General features: G+C 41.7%; 1 protein-coding gene across 1 annotated transcript in view; it reads left to right on the top strand.

Moving 5' to 3' along the window:
• The first annotated feature begins 259 nt into the window (after nucleotides 1-259).
• The window catches only part of GADL1 (glutamate decarboxylase like 1), a 144,246-nt gene continuing 130,661 nt past the window's right edge, over nucleotides 260-13,844 (top strand). The window contains exons 1-5 of the mRNA XM_061196452.1: nucleotides 260-427; nucleotides 4,945-5,071; nucleotides 7,309-7,399; nucleotides 10,795-10,901; nucleotides 11,589-11,704. Of these exons, the coding sequence (XP_061052435.1) occupies nucleotides 275-427; nucleotides 4,945-5,071; nucleotides 7,309-7,399; nucleotides 10,795-10,901; nucleotides 11,589-11,704 (594 nt within the window). The 5' untranslated portion in view covers nucleotides 260-274. The remainder of the gene's footprint in view (nucleotides 428-4,944; nucleotides 5,072-7,308; nucleotides 7,400-10,794; nucleotides 10,902-11,588; nucleotides 11,705-13,844) is intronic.

Here is a 13,844-nt window from a genome sequence, read left to right as displayed (position 1 = left end):
TTGAATTTATGTTGCTTGAGCTCCTCCACGCTCCCTGATGCTAAACAAGATGCTGCAGGAATGGAAAGTGGAACTTTCTTTCTTTAACTCTGTCATGCCATTGGGCACCATAAGAAGCTGTCAGCTTCAATGCCTCAAATGTATTAAAAGAAGGTATGCCCTTTGAAGGTAGGACGGTGAGCCATTTCCCCTGTGTTTTGTTCTGTGCTCGAATTAGATTATCTCTCAAACATGGTTTGATTGTGTGCTTCCAGGAGATATCGATCCACAAGAGATGGTTCCCAGCAGGAAGAACACTGTTTTCGTGGATGGAGTCATACTGAATGGCCCCACAACAGATGCAAGAGCAGGGGAAAAATTTGTCGAAGAGGCCTGTAGACTAATAATGGAAGAGGTGGTTTTGAAGGCTACAGACATCAATGAGAAGGTAAACATAAAAACCTATAAGGAACCCTAAGAATGGGAAAGATAGGTTTTAACCAAACCTGGATGGCTAGATGTAAGGGAAATGGGAATCATGCTTTCATTTCCTCTATACCTTTGTTTCAAGGGGATGCCCAGATACAAAAGTTTGTATCTACTCCCCACCCCATCCCCGCCTCCAGACCCCCACCCAGTCTCTGTTTTCCTGGGAGGGTTGACTTTTACTTTGCCACCCAGCATGTGTCAGGAAATTGGCTGAGACCCAGAGTTTAACCAGGTAAGGCTGTGAAGCACAGGATGAAGCTTTCTGCCCCAGATAACAATACAGATTATAAACCACCCAATGATCTGATTTCTACACTCTCCAAGGCACACTCTGCTTTCCATTTTCTTGTGCATATTCTTTATGTTACTAGGGAAAACCAAGCAGAATGTAGAAAAAGTGTGAAAAGTTTAAAAATTTATCTGAGGGTCTTTATCAGGACCTTGTCTGAGCTCAGACTAGAAATCTTGGGTTGTTAAGTCTGACTTCTGACTGGTATCAATGACTGGTTCTAGGTTTCAAATTCACACTCAAATTCAGATGCAAATTGATATTGGAATTACCACTAATAACATCTATTCTTAACAGTACTTACTACGTGCCAGGTGATATTCTAAGAACTATTCCATACGTATTTGTGTATTTAATCCATGTGTTTGTGTATTTAATCATTAAAGACCCCTAAGATGCAGGTACTATTTATTAACTCCATTTTAGAGATGGGGAAAATATGTGGCACAAGAGGTCAAGTACGTTGCCCCAAAGCACATGCTAGCAAGTCTCAGAGCGGGTACTAAACTCCAGGCAGGCTGGCTTCAGAGTTTGTGCTTTTAATGATTCCTCCATACGTCTCTTAAAATCTCAAAATTAACCTCTATCACATTTATCACCTTTCATACTGGAATCAGATTATCAGGAAATGGAGGGAGAGATTTTCATTTCAATTTTATCAGGAGAAATAAATGTCATTTAAAAAAATGATTTTGAATGTGAAGTGGTATTCTGAATTTTTGGTAACATGCATTTGGGAAAACTAATAGGAAAATAGATTGAAATGACCCATGATCTTGGAATGGTTAAATTCAAGGCAAAGTCACTGGAGGTGTTTCCTGATATGTACTTATAATTGCATATTTTCCTGTCTTCTTTGTACTTGGGGAATATTTTGGACCTGCTTTACTTTGGAGTAAACTACTCCCCTGGAACTTTTTTTATATCGGCCTTTATTCAGTCATTAAATATTAACTGACTGTTAGCTAAGGGTAAAGCATTACATTTGGGCCTGGGAGATATAAAGAAAAGTAAGATAAAGGTTCAGCTTTGAACAGAATTTTAATCTCATTGGGAGAACAAGTTTTTGTTGGGATAGAGAACAGGGGGTCCCAATAAGAATGTGATAAATGCTGCGTGATTTGGGCAGACTTTGGGGATTTCACTGAGGAATGGGCACCTTGAACTTTGATGCAGAGTCTGAAGGTGAAGTAAGGTTTTGATGGACAGAGAGAAGTCAGCACAGGTGTGTTGAAGAAAGCGGGAGGTAAATGATAGAGAGTGAGTTGTAATAGGATAAGGTATTTAATACACTAAGAGGACCCTTGGAGGTAGGATGAGAAGGGTATGCTTAAGGTCCTAAGTTGTCAATTAAGCAACCCCAAGCCCATTGCAATATAGTAGACGTGCATCCATATGAAGCTGGATTGAAAGTTATGTTGAGGTTGGGAGAGGGAGGTGAGGATTTTATGTTGCTGACTTAGCCTACTTGGTCAGAGATTCAACAAGTCCCCTTTCAATGGTGACCTGAGGATAGGATGGGTCCCCACACTTAGATGATTATTACTAGTGCCCTCTTTGATAGACACTTTTTCTCAGCCACTTTTTTTGTTTGTTTTTAATTGAGCTGTAATTTACATTCAGTCAAATGTATTCCTTTTGGTGTGCAGTTCTATGAGTTTTGACAAGTCATGTAACCATGAACAGAATTAAGATACAGATTAAGATCCATCACCCCCCATATTTCCCCGTGCCCCTCCATAGTCAACCTCTCCCCTCACCTCTAGCCCCTGGCAATCACTGATCTGTGGTTTGTTTGGGGTTTTTTTGTCCTTGTGGTTTTTGCCTTTTCCGAAGGTAAGGTAGATGGAATCATATCACAAGTAGCCTTTGGAGTCTTGCTATTTTCTCTCAGCGAAATGTGCTGGAGATTCATCCACGTTACATGAATCCATAGTCCTTCCTTTTGATGGGCTCAGCCCATTTGATTTACTTCTGCCCATTATGGTTCTAAGCTGAGAGTTTGATTTCATACCTCTCGCACGACTTGGTGTTTCCTCCTCCTTTCCACAGCCTCCCACATCCTGGTCTTTACTCCCTGGAGGCCCCCCTGTCTCTCTCCTCCCCTCCACAGCGAAACTTTTTAAAGATTGTCAACACTGCCCCCCTCCCTCTACTTCCTCACCTCCTACATCCTCACTTCACGCAATCTGGCCTCCACTCCCACCTCCCTCAGTCAAATGCTCTTGCCAAGAACACCTCCTTGTTCATAAATCCCAGGAGCACTTCTCAGGCTTTGTCTAAGTTGGCTTCTCAGCAGGATTTGACAGTGATGACCATCTTCTCCTTAAAACATTCTTTTTCCTTGTTTTAGTAGCAGCAGGATTTGACAGTGATGACCGTCTCCTCCTTCAAGCATCCTTCTTCCTTTGTTTAGTAGCACAAAACTCTTCTGAGATTCTCCCTGCCTCCCTGGCTTGTCCTCCACTTCACAACTGAGCTCCTCTCCCTTTGCCCATTTCTTACGTGTTGGTGCCGCCCAGGTGAGACCCTGTGCCTTCCCCTCTTACTGTAGGTTCCCCCTGAGCTGTGTCACCTGTGTCATATTATAATGGATGCCTGGAACTCTGTTCCTGATCTTTTACAAGAGCTTCAGACCAACTGCTACACCCCTTTTGGGTGTCCTGAAGGTGCCTTGGACTAAATATGCCCCAAAATCATCATCCCCACCCCACCCCATCCACCATCAACCCGTGTGCAAGCTGGAAACCTCAGGATGGCCTTTGGCTCATTGCTCTCCCTCATCCTTAATGTGCTACCGCTTTCCGAGTTCTATTGATGGTGCGTTTTCAAAATCTCCATATATGCTTCATTCCTAAAGCAGCTAGCCTCATCCAGACTACTACCTTCTCTTGCCTGGTTTATTAGAGTAACCTCTTATTTCCAATTTTATTTGGAATCTCCATATAGCAACCAAAGCTATTGTCTAAAACACAAATATGATCATATAATCCCCCTGTCCAAAACATAACAGTTTTTTTAGAGCCATGTTCAAACTCTGTAACATGCCACACAAAGCCTGTCACAATCTGAGCCTTGTTTATCTCTTCATTCATTCATTCATTCGTTCAACACATCTTTGTTGATAACCTCTTGTTATGGCAGGCTCTGTTAGTTACTTGGGATCGGTGAGCAAACTGACTGACATGTCTGCTCTCATGGAGATTGTGTAGGATATCATAAATGAATTACACAGCACGCTGGAAGGTGACAGGTGCTATGGAAAAAGGAAGAGAAGAAACAGTTGGGGGGAATTGCTAGACATGGGGTAATGTGCAGCCTGGGATTTTAAATAAGGACTCAGGATTGCTGTCATTGAGAAAGTGACATTTGAGAAGGGTTTTGGATGAAGTGAGGAAGTTAGTGATGAGGATATTGGGAGGGGGGGCATTCCAGGCTGAGGGCAAAGACCCAAAGGTGGGAATGTGCCTGGTCTTTTAAGAAACAGAAAGGAGGCCAGGTTGCGGGGGCAGAGTCAGCTGGGAGGAAAGCAGTGCCACCAGGGAAGGAGGTTGTACAGGATCGTTTTAGGTCATTATAAGGACTTAGGCTTTTACTTTGAAAGAATGAGGAGCCATCAGAGGTGTTTGAGCAGAGGGGTGACCGTGGCTCATATACAAGAGGAGCATTCTGGATTCTGGCTGCCTGGCTGAGAGTAGATTGTACGGGGCCAGGGGACAAGCAGAGAGACAAGTTAGGAGTTATGCCGGGAGCTGAGCTTCACTTCTCCCTCCCTCCCCCAGGCTCTGTGTTCAAGCCACACCCAATGGACTTCACTCTTCAGAAGGGCTGTGGGTGCCCTTATATCTCAGCTTTGCTTGTGCTGTTCCTCCCACCTAGAAGGCCCCCTTGCATGACCCCATCCCTTAATCTTTGCTTGGTTCACCCTACTCTTATTTTATGTCACGACTTAGATGTCAGTTCCTCCAGGACATCTTCCCAAATGTAAGATGGGGTCCCTCCTTTGTTCCAGCAACATCTGCTTTACCATCATAGCTCTGGTCACAGGGAACTATGTTTGCAGGTTAAATCTCTCTCTCTCCCACTTGTCTGGAAGCTTCACAAGGGTAGGAGCCACACTTCTGACATCCTCTCCATACCTGGCTCTAGCGGGTGCCCAGTTAACCGTGCCTTTGCCGCATCTCCAGGTCTGTGAGTGGCGGCCCCCTGAACAGCTGAAACAGCTTCTCGACTTGGAGCTAAGGGACACAGGAGAGCCACACCAGCGGCTGTTGGAACTCTGCCAGGACGTCATACGCTACAGCGTCAAGACCAGTAAGAACTTCACTGACTCCCTTGATCCGTGCCTCTAACACGTTCTTCCATTTTCTTAAGCCTGTATTTACCTCATAGTAAAGGCGACTAGGGCGCTGTTTATGGGATGAGAAAGCTGGATCAAAAATAGTGGTTCTGATGTTTTGACAATGGTCCATCTAATCCGTAAAATAGATTTGTCAAGGCCAAAGATAGGTTGATAGAAAAACTGATGGTATTAGTGGTCATATGTAAATATTATCTGCTCTTCAGCAATCCTCATCCTCCTGATAAGTAGCAGTATCATGATGCCACTTATCATTTCTTTTGTTGGTCCAAACTGATAAACAGTATTTTGATTTTAGAAGTTGTTAAGGGATTTTAAATCTTGATCGCCCAGAATATGGCCCCCCAAAATGTTCAAGAGGGTGTCTTTACTATAAACAGGGATAGATTTATTTGTAAAGTACTCTTGGCAGTTGGCAAGTACCAAAGTTTTTGATCAAATCTAGCAGGATCAAAAGATAAAAACCTTTCGGAAGGTATAAGAAAATGAATGCATGGTGAGTTTTTGCTCTGATAGTTTCACAATAATGCTGAACCACTGTGATCTTTTGTAAATGCAGTAACATGATCTTTGTCTTGTGCTTAAGTCCTATTCCAATTGACTGTTAATATCCTATATACCCAGTGAATAAGTTTCAGAAGTAGAAGAATAACTTTCCAAAATATGCATTTCTCAGTGTGATATAAAGGTAATCTAGTGCTTAAGACCATACAGGCATTATGCTTTGTGAGTTCTGACACTGAACTAAATTTAGTGGAAAGAACATAATAAAATCCTGGCTAAAAATAATTGGTTTATATTCCCTTGGGAAAGTCTGGTATATGTATCAAAAAACCAGTTAGCATTTCAAAAGCAGAGATACATATCTCATTATTATAGTGCATGTCGGAAGTGTAGAATGACATTTAATGCAGTAGATTTTTCAGTTTACTGGATACTTTCCATAAAGTTACCATGGAAATCAATCATAAATTAACGCAGAACTAAAAAAAAATCTTATTAAAATTACTTGTAGCAATGTCTGGTTTCCTTTGCCAGATTAGAGGAAGTTTACCATGTTTTATACGAAAAGACATTTTCTTCTGAGACTTTTGTTTTTCATTGAACTGGTTTAAAGAGAAAAAAACCCCAAAACCAAATGCTGTGAGTTGCAATGAGAGGTCACTAACTAAAATGATTCCCAAATACCCAAATTTAGAAATAGGCCTCCTGCCTCTTTATTCTTTGTCACACTGGGCTTCCTATGATTGAGAATGTCAAGCCAGCCGTTAGCCTGGGGTTTGGTGTGAATATTCACACTGTGTAAAGCCAAGAACCTTTATGAGACCTTTTATAGGAGGGAAAAAAATAGAAAGTTGGAACTGAAGTTTTTCGAGCCTTAAAGGCAACTGCCTTTGAAGTGCATTGAATCAGAAAATTTATGTAAGCTGCATGATGAGTCACATCTTACTCCATCAACACGATGCCAGTTGCGCTATAAAAAATGGTCCAGTCTGAAAAATTAAAAGGCCACTCACTGCCAGGAGCCTGAAGTGAACCCTGTTGGTGAGTGAAATGTGTTTAAATTAGGGAAATTAACATGGATATTTTTAGAAGGTAAAGGTAGCAGCAGGCTTTGATATGTGGACAAACTGCTCAAATAATCCATTTCTCAAGGTTCTGGTTTGGGTCTGGGTTGTATTTAAAAAGAAACAGGTAAAGCAAAGCTCTCAAAAGAGTGCTCAAGTTTTGCTTAGAAACGTATTGTTCAGTAGACAGGGCTATGAAATGGGTCTTCAACATTTGTTTCCCTTGTGCATGACAATATTTTAAATGCTTTTTTTAAATTGAGGTATAATTTACATTCAGGAAAGTGGAAAACCTCAGGTGCTCAGCTCAGTGAATTTGTACATATCTGCATGTAAGTGACCATCACCCAGAGCAAGATATAGACCATTCCTGGGACTCCAGAGGCTCCCTCAAGCCCCTTTCTAATCAGTATCTCCTTGCCAAAGGTACCCGGAATTCTAATCTCTGACTCCACAAATCAGCTTTGCCCCATATTGAACGTCATATAAGTGGAATCATGCATTGTATAGTCCTTGTATCCAGCTGCTTACATTGTCTGAAGGATTCACTTATGTTATTCTGTGTCAATAGTTTTCTTTCTTTTTTACTGCTGTGTAGATTAATATTCTGTTTCAATTTACAGACCATCCAAGATTTTTCAACCAGTTATATGCTGGACTTGATTATTACTCCTTGGTGGCCAGATTTATGACAGAAGCATTAAACCCAAGTGTGTGAGTACCTTTAAATGGAATTTTACAAGGACTATGGATTAGAGATTTTGTTAAGTAGGTGAAGTTTTATTTAATGAACTTCTATTTAATGGTTTAATTTGTGCAGTGTCATCATAAATAATGGAATAGTCTTATGACACTTTGCAGTATTCAAAGAACAGTTTGATCTGATAGTGGTACTGTGAGATGGGTAAGGCAGGAATTATCTCCACTTAACAGATGAGAAAATTGATTAAGAACTCATTCCTGCATGAAAAGCCATGTCTGTGCTAAGGTGCTAGAGAGATATTTTGTGTAAAAACAAACCTCCACTTTGCCTCCATGAAGCAAATAATCTAGTGATATAGAGATGCATGCAAATTAATCAAAATGATCTACACAAATTAATGTATTATTTTCAAATGAAGGAGAGGTGCATGATGCTATAAATATAAATGGGACAAGTTTTCCTTGTTGGGCACTGAGGGAAGTCTTCTCTGAGGAAGAGACGGCTAAGTGCTGAAGAACGAATGAAAGTTAACTAGATGAAAAGAGGAAGGATGGGTTCCAGAGGGAACAGCATGTTCAAAGACTCTATGACAAGAGACAGCATGACATGTGCTATGAACCGAAAAGTCAGGGTGGGTGTAGCTGAGAAAGTTATGGGGGGTGTCATGGAGGACAAGATTGGAGCCAGACATGCAGGGCCCAGTGGGCCACATTTATGAGTTATTCTAAGTACAATGAAAAGCCATTGAAGGTTTCCACATCACTCGGTGACATTTGCTTAGTAAAAAGATCACTGGAAATATGGAGAGTGGATTGGAGGGGACCCATTAGGATGGTATTACCTTGGTCAGGTAAGAGATGATAGTTGCTTGGATTTAGACAGAAGTGGTAGGAATAGAGGGGGGAAAATGTGTTTGGAAGATAAAACAGAAAGGACTGGATAATATACTGGATCTTGGAAATGGGAACAAGAGGGAGGTTTATAAGATGATGCCTGGGTTTCTGGCTTTAATAGCTGGGTTGATGGTCATGTCACTCACTGAGATAAGAAGCACTGGAAGAGGGGCCAATTTTCAAGTCTATGGTGAAAAAGGCAAGAGCAGTAATTCAGTTTTCCATTGTGAACATTTGCATTTGCAGTAACTTTGAAATATTTAAGCGTATACTCTTGGTGAGTTGAGATATATACGGGCCTGAAATTCTGATATTTATATGGAAGTTATAAATGTAGGTGTCACTGGCGAAGGATGGTAATTTCAGTAGTGGGCATGGATGAGATTCCTAAAGTCAGGGATTCTCAACTCTTTCTGCTGTTTAGAATCAACCTAGGAACTTGGTTAATATTAAGACCTGGGTCCCAACCCAGACCAATTAAATCTAAGTTTCTCTCTATGTGTCCCAGGCACTGATATATTTTCATAGCCCAACAAGTGATTTTAATGAGCAGGATGGAGACATTTTAAATAAAAACAAACCAGGAGATGGAGAAGCACTGCCTGCAGGACAGCACAGAGTGAGGAGAGAAGATGGCTCGGGCCTGGGCCTTGAGGGCATCTGATATTTCATGGCTGGGAGGAGGAGAATAAGCCTACAGTGGAGAGAGAAGAAGGAGAAAATCCACTGGGAAGGCCTGGGAGCCATGGAGGAGAGTGTGTCCAGAGTCATATATTGTTGAGTGGAGTGTTTAACTAAGACAAAGACTAAAAATGTCCCCTGGATTAACAACACAGATGTCATTGGTGACTTCAGTTACAGGATTTTTTGTGGAATAATTCAAGACAATACTAGATACCAGGTTACAATGGGTAGAAGAGTTAAGTGGTAAAAAAGATAGTGAAATTACACAATTCTGTGAACCTCTCCTTGTAAGTCCTGGGATCTTTCTAACTCCTCATCTGGGTTCTTTTACTGAAATATTTAGAGGCTTTTGAAGTATTAAATTGCTGCTAAGCTGAGTAGTCCACTCAAAATCTCACGAAGCCACGAGCGCATTCTGTATTGTCCTCTCCTCCACCTCCAGGCCAATTTCCAGGTTTACGGTTGAGCTAGTTTGCAAAGACAAGTTTAATAGTATTTTTTTCTTACTAAAAAGTGAATGATTATTTCACTTTTATTTGTAGGTACACATACACATATATACTTTTTTTTCACACTTTTGATATGTGTAAAGTGGTTTCCTAGCATGGTTGAAAATAGAAGCTAAATTGTTTGAAAAATGATGTAACTTCTGTAGAGTGCTTGGCAGGTAGGGAGGTGATAACACAATAGGTGTTCTTTTTTCCTTTTTTTTTTTTTTTTGCCTCTTTACCAAAGTTTTTTTCCTTCTGATGTTAACATAATTGCATTAAATTCCATGACTATGAATTTAAATGTGTCCGCTTAGCTTACATATTTAGAGTACATATTTATTCAGATTCAATTTAATGTAATCACCTAATTGTTCGAGAAGGAGATTATTAGTCACCCTCCAGTTATCTGGAGAAAGAAAGAAACGTTATAAAATTACATGGTAACTGTTTCAGGCTGGATTCCTGGGCAGCTGCCCTAGATGGAGCTTAGTGAGTAGGATGTTTATTAAGGGAAACCCTTGGGGTCAACATGGATGAGGGAGGGGAAGGAAGCAGGAGTGGGCAGAGATAGGAGTCAAGCCACTGTGTAGGCTCTAAGACCACCTTGGCTGACCCCACAGACGTCTCTGGAAGCTACCCTGGCCCTTCAGTGTGGTCTGGAGCTGGACCCCCAAGGCCAGGCCCAGTTGTACCTCCAGCTGGACCAGTCATCAGGTGTGGACCACCACAGGACATTCCTAAAGGGGCTAACTTAGCAATGCTCTCTAATGACAACATTCCAGCCCAGAGCCTCAAACCTTCATGACAGGGATCCGGGTAGTGATGTGTAGTAAAATCATCACATCATAAGAGATGTCCACAGCGCTCTTGCCATTTGTACAAACCCAGGAGTGTGGTGGAGGAATCCCAAGTTCTAGAGCTGACTGCTAGGGTACTTCATGGTAGTAACCTAATAAACCTGGCTACCATGACAATGGTTTTTCTTTAACCAGCATCCAAAGCAGCATCCAAAGAGCTAAACGTCTGCTGTTCATGGCTAATACAAAGAATCCAGGTGCACTGCTTTGATCTCTCTCAATGGAATTGAAGGTTTCCTCTAAATTAAGACTGCGAAGTAGCTAGTATCCCTAAAGCCACCAGCTGCTGACATTTATCTAACCATGACCAGTGCTGTCATCGACTGTGTATTTCTCTGTTTCCGATGGATTCATTTCCAAAGACTCTACCCACACTTCAACAGCCACTTGGTTTAATAAAACTCTATGTGCATTTCTTGGGACTCCAAAGGGATGGTTTGACTCTAGCCATAGAAGTGAAGTGTTTTTTATATCTATCTAGTTATACGTATGAGGTGTCCCCAGTGTTTCTGTTAGTGGAAGAAGCAGTTCTGAAGAAAATGATTGAATTTATTGGCTGGAAAGAAGGGGATGGAATATTTAACCCAGGTAAGTACAATTAGTTATTGCCTCCATTAAAGCATCTACAATTTTATTCATGCCTTATTTGAGGAACAACTCCCCACAGACTTCTACATTACAAAAACTTGGATATTAATCATGCCACTTGGGGAGAATAGAGCTTGTGCCTTTCTCCAGAGTGATGATATTTTGCATAAATGCTACAGAAATGACATATGTGCTAACAAATGAGATGTCTACAATTTTGGATTTATATCCAACACAAATGAATTTATCTGCTGCTGGGAGTTAGGAAGGGCTATCATACGTTTTTCAAGTTTATCAATTAATTTTACTTGAGAAGTTTCCTGAATCATATTTTGTTTCTCCTACAGTCCTTCTTTGGAACCAGGGAGGAGCATGTATTGTCCTTTTATTGATTAGAGACAGACAGAAAGAATATTATTAACTATGGAGACTTGGGTACTGGCCCTAAGTCCATAGATGGAAACTCTTAGTTTAGAAACGCTCTGGAATGAGAGAATAGACCAAAACTTCTGGAACTGGAGATGAGGAAGTGTGTAAGAGTAATGGGATTGGGGGGGTGCTCCCTTGATTTTGACAGTAATTTGTCATTAGGCTGGTGCACCCGCAGCCATCCATGCCTCCCACCGTAGCTGGCACTTGGGGAACAATGACGTCATGCTATACATATTTCTGTTTTTGTTTTTGCAGGTGGTTCAGTGTCCAATATGTATGCCATGAATTTAGCCAGATACAAGTACTGTCCTGATATTAAAGAAAAGGGGCTGTCTGGCTTGCCAAGATTAATCCTTTTCACATCGGCAGAGGTAAAAAACAAATTATTTTTGATATGAGATATAGATTTTCTGAGAATGAATACATCATGAAGAGAGAGGGCTTGTTTGTTTGGGTGCTCCCGATGTGCTTTTATCCCATCCATGTGTGAGTCATGTGCCTACGTACAATGTTGTATTTCATTCCAAAAGAAATTCTGACGGGTTTGATATTGTAAGCCCTGGCCACCCAATTTTGTACATCACCTTTATTTAAAATTTATAGTCTGTAACATTTTCTTAAGAAAAGAGAACACTTAATTTGAAAGTGCCATCTCTTTCTATGAATCTCTGAGTGTCTTATTTATGAGAACTTAGATGATTGCTACTGATATCAGGTATGTCTTCTACTCCCATTTCCTTGTGAAATTGATTGCTTTGAATGGCTAACACAAGGGATCTTCAAGAGGAAAGGGAGATATTCAGTAACAATGAACATCATGTGCACACGCGCGCACACACACACGCACAGTTGGATGTTGCCACAATCCCCTATCTCACTGTGCTCCCCACTGACGTAGGAGGTCCAATTGTGGATGAGCGCATTGGCTTTCAGCTAGGCTGCCTAGATTCAATTCCTGTCTCCACTACTTACTATCTGAGTGACCTTGGGTAAGTTGACTAACTCCTCTTTGCCTCAGTTTCCTAATTTATAAAAATGAATGTATCAGTTAGCTCTAATATCTAACAAATTACTCCAAAACCCAGTGGCATAGAACTATAGCCAGATATTATCACCCTCGAGTTTGGAGATAGCTGGGCAGTGCTGCTATTCTTGGCTAGGCTTGGCTGGCGAGTGGCTGATCTGGGAGTGGCTGATCTGGGAGTGGCTGGGCTGGGATGACCCCAGTGATGCTCCACGTGTCTCTCATCCTCCAGCAGGCTAGTCCAGGTGTGTTGTCATGACAGTGGTGCAGGTAAAAAACAACATGGACACACACTGGGCCTCTTGAGTCCTGGGCTCAGAACTGGCACATTGTCATTTCTCCCTCATTTTCTTGGTAAAATAAGTTCTTTATAGGAACCTAGATCCAAGAAGTGGGAAAATAGACTTCACCTCTTAAGGAGACTCTGCAAAGCCACCAGGCAAAGGGATTGGATGCAGGGAGCAGTGAACAGTCTGGGGCCATTAAAGCAGCCCAGCGGCGACATGAGCTTAGTAGGCACTGATTGATTAGTGGGTTATTGCAAAGATTGAATGAGTTAGAGCATGTAAAGTAGCGTCTGGCACATGCTAGATAGACAAAAACGTTAGCTATTAGTAGTAATAGGAGGAGGAGAATGACCCAGCAATAATAATGCGGAGCACAGCTCATGTGCAGTCTTACTTAGAAGGGATGCATTTTTTGTTTTTCTCTTTGTGATTCCAGTGGGGGCCTCTGGGGGTCCATCCCACCACTGCTTCTTCCCCATGTCCCCTCCTGTACCTTCTGCAATAATCCTAGGTCTCCTGTCAAACACGTGAGGTGGGCAAAATCTGAAAATTCTCTGTTAATTCCAGCTGGACTTTCCTGTATCTGTTACTTTCTTTCAAGAGCAAGTTACTTTATTATGGCAAAAGTATAAATGGTGCAGGAACCTGACCACCCCCGCGTGTTCCCCCTACCCTGCCTGAGTTCTGGTTAGTTCAGCGCTAAGGGCAAAGTGGGCATTGAGTTGGGGGCAGCTGGGAGGAGTCATCTAGTCTGAGATTCTGACCTCAGCTCGCCAGGCCCTTCCTCATGAGATGTTCATTCTGTAGCAAGAGAAGAATGCTTGGGAGTGTGGACACCTGGGGAAAATGCTTGGTTATTTGGAATGATTATGGAGTAGAATTTCCCTGCCCTGGGAAACTTTGGTTCCAACCCTCGGGTTCCAATCCTTGGTATTTCAGTTGGAGGAACCCTAGTGTATCAGAAATGCAGAGCCCCTTCTGCATTAGAATTGCTATTTCCACGCCTTGGAAAGCTGATTAAACAGGGGCCCTGCTATCAGTGCAGTGCTTTTACTTTTGCCTTTTTCGTTCTTCATTTGGTTTAAAATGTACCAGAGTTCTTTTCTGGGATAATTGCTCCAGAAAGAGGGAAGAATTTCTATGGAAGCCTAAAATAAAGATTATGCCTGGGAAAGATCAGTAACAGGTGTAGCTGGCAAG

The sequence above is a fragment of the Eubalaena glacialis genome, chromosome 7, assembly GCF_028564815.1.
Source record: "Eubalaena glacialis isolate mEubGla1 chromosome 7, mEubGla1.1.hap2.+ XY, whole genome shotgun sequence".
NCBI classification, from domain to species: Eukaryota; Metazoa; Chordata; class Mammalia; order Artiodactyla; family Balaenidae; genus Eubalaena; species Eubalaena glacialis.
Note: the sequence above shows the minus strand (reverse complement) of the source record. Positions and strands in the feature narration are given on the sequence as shown.